The sequence below is a fragment of the Rhincodon typus genome, chromosome 11 (assembly GCF_021869965.1).
Source record: "Rhincodon typus isolate 14 chromosome 11, sRhiTyp1.1, whole genome shotgun sequence".
In the NCBI taxonomy this organism is placed as follows: Eukaryota; Metazoa; Chordata; class Chondrichthyes; order Orectolobiformes; family Rhincodontidae; genus Rhincodon; species Rhincodon typus.
Window position 1 is genome coordinate 57,557,276 of NC_063342.1, and position 11,049 is coordinate 57,568,324.

At 37.2% G+C, this 11,049-nt stretch overlaps 1 protein-coding gene across 2 annotated transcripts in view; it reads left to right on the forward strand.

Moving 5' to 3' along the window:
• Window positions 1-10,376, forward strand: part of ltn1 (listerin E3 ubiquitin protein ligase 1) — a 129,267-nt gene extending 118,891 nt beyond the window's left edge. For both annotated transcript variants that reach the window (XM_048603365.1, XM_048603366.1), the window contains exons 28-30: window positions 3,021-3,215; window positions 7,228-7,395; window positions 10,102-10,376. In XM_048603365.1, coding sequence (XP_048459322.1) covers window positions 3,021-3,215; window positions 7,228-7,395; window positions 10,102-10,164 — 426 coding nt within the window. In that variant the 3' untranslated portion in view covers window positions 10,165-10,376. The remainder of the gene's footprint in view (window positions 1-3,020; window positions 3,216-7,227; window positions 7,396-10,101) is intronic.
• The last annotated feature ends 673 nt before the right edge of the window (window positions 10,377-11,049 follow it).

Sequence of the window (11,049 nt, forward strand, 5' to 3'; positions counted from 1 at the left end):
AAATTAAGGTTTTGGCCAAGAGATGCAGAGCAACCTGAGGAAGAACTTTCTTGTGCAACAATTGAAAATGATCTGGAGCTTGCTGTCTCCAGAAGTAATAGAAATGAAGACAATTATGATTTCTAAAGAAAATTGGATTGGAGGCGTTTGAGAGAAATCAACTTGTGAGGCTTTGGGAATAGAGCAGGGATAGGACTTAGGTAGGCTGCTTGGCCTGCTGTGTTCATCCAGCTCTACACCTTGTTATCTCAGAATTTCCAGCATCTGCAGTTCCTACTATCAGGGATAGGACTTTACTGGATTGCTTTACAGTGAGCTAGCATGGACCTGATGATCCAAGTTATCTCTCTTGTGTCATCATGATTTTAATTGTTTAGGATGCAGTTACCTTGGATCTTCAGGCCTCTCTGACTTTTGTGTTAACATTTCTACTGATCAGAATTAAGTGCAGCAGCAAATAAGGCGAGAAAGCCAAAATCCCAAGAGCTTCAACATGAAAGTTTGCTCTGAACAAAATAGATAAATTGCTCAAGATGAGGCAAAACCATCTAGCACAGCACTTTGATCTCTCAAACATTTCTTCTAACACCTTGCAGTTAGTAAAGCCTTTGACAAGGTTCTGCATGGGAGAATAAGTAGTTACTTTAGATCAGATGGAATTCAGGGAGAGCTTGCCAATTGGATACAAAATTGCCTTGACAGTAGGCAACAGAGGTGGTGGGTGTTTGTTTTTTGGACTGGAGACCTGTGACTAGTGGTGTTCGGAAGGGACTGATACTGGCTCCACTTTGTCATTTGTATAAACGATTTGGATGAGAATTCAGGAGGCATGATTAGCAAGTTTGCAGATGACCCCAAAATTGGCGGTATCACTGACAATGAAGAAGATTATCTAAGATTACGAAGTAATCTTGATCATTTGGGCCAATAGGCTGAGGGGTGACAGTTGGAGTTTAGTTTGGATAAATGTGAGATTTTGCATTTTGGTAAAACAAACAAGACCAGGACTTTTACAGTTAATAGTAGGGCCCCAGGTAGTGTTGTCGAACAGAGTGACCTAGGAATACAGTTATGTAGTTCTTTAAAATGATTAAGAAGGTGTTTTGCACATTTGCCTTCATTGCTTAGACCATTGAGTATAGTTGTGACATTATTTTGATCTTTTACAGGCTGTTGGTGAGGCCACGTTTGGAGTACTGTGTACAGTTCTGGTCGTCCTGCTGTAGGAAAGATGTTATTAAATTGCAGAGAGTTCAGAAAAGATTTACTGGGATGTTGCCAGGACAGGAGGGTTTGAGTTATGAGGATCGACTGGATAGGCCTAGACTTTTTTCACTGGAGCGTAGAAGGTTCAGGGGTGACCTTACAGAGCTTTATAGAATCATGAGGGGCATAGATAAGGTGAATAGCAAACGTGTTTTACCTAGGGTGGGGAGTTCAAAACTACACGGCATATTTTTAGGGTGAGAGGAGAAAGATTAAAAGTGACCTGAGGGGCAATTTTTTCACACACGGTGGTTTATATGTGGAATGAACTGCCAGAGGAAGTGCTAGATGCAGGTACAGTTACAACATTTAAAAGACATTTGGATAGGTACATGAATAAGCGAGGTTTTGAGGGATATGGGCCAAATGTAGGCAAGTGGGAGTAGTCTACTATGGGAAACTTAGTTGGCATGGACGAATTGTTCCAAAGGGTCTGTTTCCATGCTGTATGATTCTATAACAAATGAAGGGCTGCACTCTGCCATCAAAGTTCAAATCCAGAGAGAGAAAGAAAACACATGGATGAAAGTTAAAGAGGCGTTTCTAACGTAATAAAGCCAGATGCTTAGCTGAAACACTATGCAGACTTGACTTTTTTTCCTGTGAAGAGTGGCTTCTAAGATGAAAGTCATACATCAACATATGGATCCACTGTACAAACAAAAAGTGAAATATTGCAGCTGCAGAGTAGTAACACGAAAATTCTGCAACTTAATGGTGTGAACTGTGGAATATTTTCAGTTTTAATGTGACTGGTACATTAGTTGTGTTAGTTATGGGCTCACTCACTATCAAAGGTAAATCTTTACTTTGCCAAATAAAAATGAGGAGAAGAAATTACCTGCTGCAATGTTGATAGCTGTACTAGACCAGGTGTCAAAGAAAGAACTCACTCAACCATGTATCCTTGGTGACCACAATACACTGTCGAAAAGTTGACACCAAACATAAGTGAGGACATCAATATGATGTATCATCAAAATGATGATAAGGGAGAACTGATGAAAAGAGTGAAGAGATTATGTTAACATTCACCAACACTTGCTTTGATTCTGACATTTTGGTGTTATAAGGAGCAACACCCTGATCTAGAGTGGACTGCGACATGCTAAAGAAAATGAGCAACGTTTGACACCCACACTACCAGGGACAAGTTCTAGGCATAAATATGTAAGACTATTTGTAATTTATATTTAATAACAAAAGACCATAACACTTTTTAGCATTAACTCTTAGCAGGTGTGTAAAAGTAGTTTGTAAATCTACATTCACTCTAGTTTGGTTTATTAGTACTAATGTGAAGCACAAATGCCAAATGGCTTGTATCTATGCTAAAAAATCAATATGGATTGAGATTTGTGGTCACTTAAATGTACAGTTGATGTTTGAATAGCACTATCTCTTTTAACCACTTAGCTTGTGCAGGGGCCAAACTTTATTTACACCAACAGTCCAACGAAAAGCTGTGGGAGTGCTATGTCATTTTTCCTGGACTGTGATACCAATGTTACCATTGCCATTTTTATACGTTCTTAATTTCTCAACTCCATCAAAATCAAATATACGCATTATAATATTTGCTCAACGATCTCACACTGACAGCCAATGTGCATTATATTTAAAAGATTAATTAGATCATTGGAACACATTTTTATATTTATTGATAAGCTTGTAACAACATTGCCTGTTCTGAAAGCAGGCATTTCACTGAAAAAGGTGAATTACTGATTCCTTTTTTTGTTGGTTTTTATAAGGTGAAAGCTCGTCCTGTGGCCCGAGAGGTACTTGCCACTTATTCTGTGGATGACATATTCATTGAGCTCGTTATACAGTTACCAACAAACTATCCTCTTGGATCAATTACTGTAGAAAGTGGGAAGCGAGTTGGTGTGGCTGTGCAGCAGTGGCGCAACTGGATGTTGCAGCTAAATACGTTTCTTAATCTTCAGGTACTGTAAGGTCACACAATGGGATATTTTAAAGTTATTTTAACATCTGTTCAAACAAACCCACATTACGTAACTGGATTAATTTTACTGAAAATTAATTTCAAGAGTTTCTTTCCCTTGTTTCACTTAATATTTTAGAATTATTTTCTCCTGTGGCCACACATGTTGTATCCAGAGGTAAAACAGTGTTCTTCACTTACTTTTAATCTATCTAAACTATGCTGGGAGATGTATTAGCATGGTGCAAGTTAGGATTTACTACAGTCGTTTTTTTTAGCTGACTGGAGCAATCCTGACATTATGGAGGTTCCTAAAATATTAACAGTGCTATGTTTTAGGATCTTGTAGCACTCGCATTTGTTTTCTGAGCAGGAATTATCTCCCCTTGGTAACAGCAAATGAGTCAACTTGACATAAGAGAACTCCCTTTTTATCAGCTCCAAACTGTATACTTAGTATATACCTCAGCTCCTTTTTTTCAAATTAATAAATTTTCTCTGTCAACCCAGATTATACCACTTTCGAAGGTATCAATTTTTAAAAATTGTGAAATGCAGTATGAGTTTGATCAAATTATGTGAAAACCTCAATGAACTATATGTTGATTTACAAGCTCTGAAACCAGGTAGAGAATTCACAATAAATTGTACGTTAATTTTTCATCCAAAATATTAACATTTTCCTTACCAGTTTGTGCAAACTGTAAAACCATCCAATGGACAAAGGTGGTGTGTGTATTTTTTAATTCATCCATTCTGGGGATTACTGTAGCCTACAAGGGATTTTGTTGATCTTGTTATTTGCTAAAACATGAGGGAGGGACATTAGTGGCCAGTAAAAGCACCTTTAAAGGGATTTGAAGTTGGATTTCATTGTATGTCTAGAATCTTACAAGAATTAAAAGAAGAATAGTTTTTACGTTTACTCAGTATGCAGGAACATGAGTTTTTAAGAAGTTAGATATGCCTTAGTTAGTCAAATACAGATATTCAGTCACCTCTTGGCTTAGTATTGGTAAATTATAACAGGGGAGGAAAATGTTGAATTTTTGCAATGTAATTTAATATATTTTTGGAACATATCTTGTTTTCTTCACTCCATACAGTCTGATGGGTGGAAAGTGAGCAAATAACCAAGGTTCTTTAGACAGCACCTTCCAAACCCGTGACCTCTGTTATCTAGAAGCACAAGGGCAGCAGACACCTGAGATGTCATCACCTGCAAGTCCCACTTCAAGCCACTGTTCTGACTTGAACAGTTTACCATTCCTTCACTGTCACTGCAACAAAATTCTGGAACTCTATCCCTACCAGCACAATCGGTGTCCCTACAAGCACAAGCATGCAGCAGTTCAAAATGACAAATTACCATCAGTTTCTCAAGGGCAGTTGGGGATACCTAATACCTAGCCAGGTACACACCCATATCCAAAGAATGAATTTTAAAAATTCATAAGTACCCATGCATCAAGGGAAAAAAAATGTGGATCTATTGCAGTGTACACTCTTGAGAAAAGTATTGTTATCATAACCTTGTTTTCATTCACAGGATGTGAGTTTATTTATTGCCTATCCCTAATTATCCTTGAGAGGGTGCTGCAGTGCATGTTGAAGACAGTACTCACTGTATTTGATAGCGGAGAAAGTGAATGTTGAAGATGTTAGATGGGATGCCAAACTGTTAGGCTTCTTTGCCCTGGTTGGTGTTGAGCTACTTGTTGGTGTTGGTGTTGTTGGTGCTGCACTCATCCAGGCAAGTTGAGAGTATTCTATCACACTCCTGACGTGATGGGACAGGTCTACAGGAGTGAGGAGGTGTTACTCGCTGCAGAATTCTCTGTCCTGTTCTTGTAGCCACAGTTCTTATTTGTCCAGTTCTGTTTCTGATCAATGGTAACTTCTGTATTTTGAAACCTTGACACACATTGACAGGTTGACATGTCTGACAGTTCCAAGGGTCTTCTACAGCGTTTGAGCACAATTTTCTAGAGAGCCCATAATCATCCCCACCCCCATCCACCACCACCACTACCCAGAAAAGATACCAGGTGCCAGCCCAACCCCTGCCCTTAAGGATCATGTCCACAGGAGTACTTCAGCTCTCCAAAGGGGTACCCTGGTTATCCAAAATGAAATGCAGTAACAACAAACCTGCTCTTACCTGTTCTAACCTGTTCTAATCTCCATAGTCTGGGGACTCAAATCTCATTTCAGTGACCACAACTAGTCTTTTAAACCGCAGCTTGCCCAGTCCCAATCTTGCGAGCATAAGAGGCTGTGTTCAGGGGAAGAACTTCAGGGCAGAGATACTTTCTCTTCTGGCAAAAAGTGGGGCCTTAGTCTCAACTGAGTTCACACATTTCAGATTTATGGTCGTCTGCACGTTTTGTGCTCTCGAACTAGAGAAGGGAAAATGAGCTAGTGTGTTCCAGCTGTTGATTGTTACTCATTGATCTCAACTCCAAAGTGAGTGTGAAACTTCAGATGGGAATAAAGTCAAGTTTAACTGTGATACACATGGATATTTGCCAACACTCAGTGTTGAGGTTCTCACTTGAACAGAGGCTAATTAGACAATATACTGCTGACACCTTATGTAACATTGCCTCAACTACCACCAGAAGAAAAGGGAGCATTATGGCCTCAATCAGCCTTGCTCATGACCTGATCAATGGACTGCTCTTTAGAGACCTTCTGGTATGGCTATAAATCGTCAGTGGGAATTAACAGAAAAAATTAGGTTTCATGATCAACTGAATAATTTCACGAAAAGATTTGGGTCAGAGGAATGAAAGAGTTAAAAAAAGACTTGTATTTAAGCAAAGTTACAAAACTATAATGTCAGATATAGTGGTTTTGGGAACCTTGTAAATCAAACTACGTATTTTCAATTGATCCTAGTGCAATATTTGTGAATGGGTAATGTATAAAATCCTCAATATTATATTTTTTACCTCGCCTCATTAATGTTATATAATTCTTCTATACATTGAGTTGACACATTTAAGTAACTGCATGGCCAGACTAAGCACGGACCCATATACTATCTAGGTTTTGTTTAAATCCGAACATTAGTTTTTGAGAGAGATTGCTTACAGATAGACTAACTAGCAGTGGCAAAGTTTGCCTCTGCACATCTTCAGTGATGGACCTATTAGTTAAGGCTGAGATGAGAAGGAATTCCACCCCTCTCTCAAATGGCCAGTTAGTCTTCAAAATTCTCTTCCATTGTGAAAACTGGAGGCAGGCTCACTGAATGCCTACTGAATTTACTCAACTCTGAGTTCAGCAGAGTTTTGATCTAAAATGGGTAATGTGGGACAGACAGGAAAGTGGAATTAACAATCAGATCAGCTATGATATTATTCAATGGTAACTCAATGGCTCAAAGCCTCAAGTGCCCTACACCCGCTCTTATTTCTTATCATCTGACACTGTCATCAACAGATTCTTCACCCAGAAACTGCCTAACTAACAGGCTTGGTTTCCAGTTGGGTGGGAAAGCAGGAGAGTGTGAGCCATTCTGTGGTGAGGAAGTGCAATCCAAGGATGGATCAAAAGTATCTGTGTTGATGATGGGTGAAATGTCAGGGTGATGGTTGGTGGATGTTGTCTGATCTTGGGAAACCTGTGTATAGCTGCTGGAAGCTTGTCTTTCCACAGTTAAATTCAAAATGTTGAATAACAATGAAACCTCATGATAATATTTGAAATACCAACCCACTTTATTGGAGTAAATAGGTCCTCTCCCAAACCTCGATTAAAATCAGAAGTAGATTGATTGGTGTTCATATCAAGAGCAGGAGTATGCCCTTTGGCTCCATTCAGTAAGAACATGACCAAGCTGTTCGTGACCTCCGCTTTCATGCCTGCTGTAATTGTTTATAGTAATGGTTACTCTTTATGTTGGTAATGCAATTTAAAATTGTTTAAAAATTTGTTTACTGATAGAAATTATTGTAGTTTCTGGAACATTCCTAATTAACTATACAGTTTTATTGGGTTTTTCATAGAATGGCAGCATCATGGAAGGCCTTGCATTGTGGAAGAGCAATGTTGACAAACGGTTTGAAGGAACGGAGGAGTGCATGATCTGCTTCTCAGTAATCCATGGCTCTAACTATTCACTTCCTAAGAAAGCCTGCAGAACCTGCAAGAAAAAGTTCCACTCAGCCTGCTTGGTAAGTTGTTTAAACTCAAAAAAAACAAATTTTAAAATTGTCAAGTAATGCCAGAAATTAGAATTTTTTTAAAGTTGTAGATTCCATATTGTTATTAGGAGAATGGTGGACATCAATAGGTCTTTGAATTTTTCTAATAATTGGTACTTTCACCAATAATATATAATAGACAACTTCGTGTTGTGTATCATTCTTTAACAGGGCAAGTATATACCTCTTCCTTTTCCTCTGTGTTATAGATTCCTGGACATGTACAGCATGGAAACAGACCCTTCAGTCCAACTCGTCCATGCTGACCAGATATCCTAAATTAGTCTAGTGCCATTTGGCCCATATGCCTCTAAACCCTTCCTAATCATGTATCCATCCAGCTGCCTTTTAAATGCTGTAATTCTCCCAGCCACCACCACTTCCTCTGGCAGCTCGTTCCACACATGCATCACCCTCTGTGTGAAAAAGTTGCCCCTTAGGTCCCTTTTAAATCTTTTCCTTTGGAATAACTGTACAATGAATTGCAGCACAAACACTGGAAAGTCCCACCGCTCGTGAGTGAGTGTTCCTGTCACAATGTCACAGTGAAATCATAAACCGTGACAATTTTTAAAGGAGTTACCAGCATTTGTTGTCCATCTTAGCATTAAGAGGCAACCAGTAATGTAAAACTGAAGATGTGTAATCAAGACCAGTTATGGGTGGCTTATTCGCATCTTTGAAAGCCATTAATAGACCAGTTGGATTTTGAAATCTATCCTTTGTTTTCTCACTGATATACATGAACTTCACCATTTAACAGTATACAAGTTTGACACCAACTCCATTGAATTCTTAAAACCACATTTTTATTCAGTTTTTTTTTTGCTCCCCTGCAAGAACTTGCAACTTTGAAGCATCGGGAACATAGCGTAAATGGAAATGCAATGCTAATTTTGCAACAGTTGTATTTTAGGAGAGCTTTTTATGTCTTCATTTGTGAGGTGTGGTGGTGAACTACTAATATTATTGGACTAGTAATCCAAAGACCCAGGATAAAACCATTGGTCATTGGTTCAAATCTCACACAACAACTGGAATTTAAAGCTAGACTTGAAACTACTGTTTGTGAGAAAAATGCATCTGGTTCACTTTCTTGCTGGGCAAATGAGCTTTGTAAACTTTCAGTTCACACACTGATTTATTGTAGCATTAAAGGTATTCAAATAGCATTTATTGTTCGGTCACTGTAACAACTACCAGTCTATTTTAACTAAACTAAAATAAATATTTAAAGGGAAACTTTAAATAAAAACACTAAAACCTTTACAGCACTTTCCCCCTGACCCACATCTTATGTTTGTCCTTTTTAAACTTTAAATATATTTTTTTTCCATCTAGTTGACCTTCACTAAAACAGAAATCTTCCATTTTTTTGTGTTTTTTCTTCTTGTTTGCTCCATCACCTGTTTTGGAAATGAGAACAATTCTCAATAAGCACCTAATACATTCTGTTACACACCTATTTGAAAGACTGCTATATCAAAACTGAACTGGTCCACACCATTAATGAAATTATGTTAATCCTTTGTCGTTTTCATGTAGAATGTTCTGATGTCAAATGTCTTGAGCTAGCACATTTATGGCTCGTTGTTTGAGAAAGTGAATAAAGCTTTCACTTTTAGCTAACAAAAGTAGGTTTCCTTAAGAAGTTAGTCATAATCAAGATTGAGGCAAATGTAACATTCATTTAATTCAGTCTGATCGCTTTACCTCACAAATATTAAAATAAAGATGTTTTAAGTCATTGTTTCACTATACAGCTGTGCTGCTGCATTATTTCAGTTGTTTGCTTAAATAGTGACAAAGAAATTAACTTTTTATCCAATAATGAAATGTGCAAAAATGCAAATATTTGGCTTAAAAAAACTGCACGTTCTTTAGCCATCATGAATATTACTAATGAATTGTTACAATTTTCTAATACCCTTGGAATTTATTTGTCTGTCTGCCCTTTTATTCAAATCTTAAGTAGATTTATCTTCAGTTTTGCTGTCTAATTTTTAGCATTTCCTGAAATAGGTCTGAAATGTTTCATTGTTATCAAATTGTTTTTTTCTGAAATGTCCACATCCTGTTAAAATGAGTGCATAATATTTAATACTGCAGTAGATTACTGAAAAGTAGCATTATATTGAAAGCAGTAATTTTTTTGGACTGGAATACTATGGCATATGAATGGTAAGATTGCACTGATTTCTACTATGAAGTTGAGATTTTCAAACATGGACAAGTATCACTAAAGTGTACATAAATAATGGGAACAAGAAACAATTTGACTATATCTTTCATTCTTTCTTCTGACCTTCTCCTATACAAATCATTTGGACAAGGAAACCTTTAATATCTAACAACATTACCTGCCACTGAAGAGAGAATCTGTGCACAGTGCAGCAAAACTGGTTAATGCCACCCTTTGAAAGCATTCTGGGATTCTAGTTAATGGACAATTATATAGCTGAAACTTCCCCTCTTTGTCTTGGTGACATTTATCTATATTTGAAAATTGAAGTTAAAATGAGGAAGAATTTGATTGTGCTAGTGTTTAGAAAAAATGTGCTTTTAAGCTCTGAAAGCGGTTCAATAAGCCTGTGGCAATGTTTGCAATGTTTTTATATTTTTCTACAATAGTATAAATTAATCTGTTTACTAACTTTTGAATTTTTTTGTTTACAGTACAGATGGTTTACTTCCAGCAACAAATCATCATGCCCACTATGTCGAGAGACTTTCTTTTGAGACAGTTTAGCTGTTCTTACGATAAAGCATCATGCACCAATCGAGGCTTTTTGAGGGTCAGAAAGTGGCAATGTTTGAATATCACAGCAGAAATAGTATATTTGTATGATTAGTCTCTAATCCAAAATATAATCTTGGAGGATTTAAGTCAATTAACAGTGTTTAAAAAGCATCAGTAATTTTCCACAATTAAATTTATCAGTTAAATGAAAGGCAGTTTATAAATGTGATTATTTACAAATTTATTTTAAGTTAAGTCTCCATGCTCCAGTTTGTCTTTCTGTGTGGGCAAGGTGCCTCTGTTTCTCAATTGGTGCTATTGTGGATCAACTACTGGGGAATAAATGCACAAAAGTGGTGTCAGAATGAATCTCCTTTTTAATCCCCTCATTTTGTACGATGATGCCTTTTTTTACTCAGCAGTAGGTTATCAAACATTCACATCATATTACCATCCAATAAAACAAGATAGTTTTAATATTGTCACCATTAATTTCCTTCTAATATAAAATATTCAGTGAAATGAATCTTTATTGTTAGTAAAATTCTAAATAATGAAGTGTAGTATTCTGTAGTGTAAATGAGTAATGCCTGCACTGGTCAGTTTTGTTCTTCATATAGTTTTCAGTCTGAATTGAGCCTGGTACAATAATCATCCAGATTAGCATTCATATTAAAATTATGAAGGCCATCAATTTCTATACTTTACTGTTGCTGAACAAACTGTCCAGCACTCTTTCCTCCAAAGCAAGCAGTGTGCATGCAAATTTCAATTTCAATCTGCACATCCACAATAACCTGTTTGGATGCAGGACTACCACTTTAGAAGTGCTGTACGGTCCCTTATTTCACAAAGCTGTTTGTAAAACTTACCCTTGAAGTTTC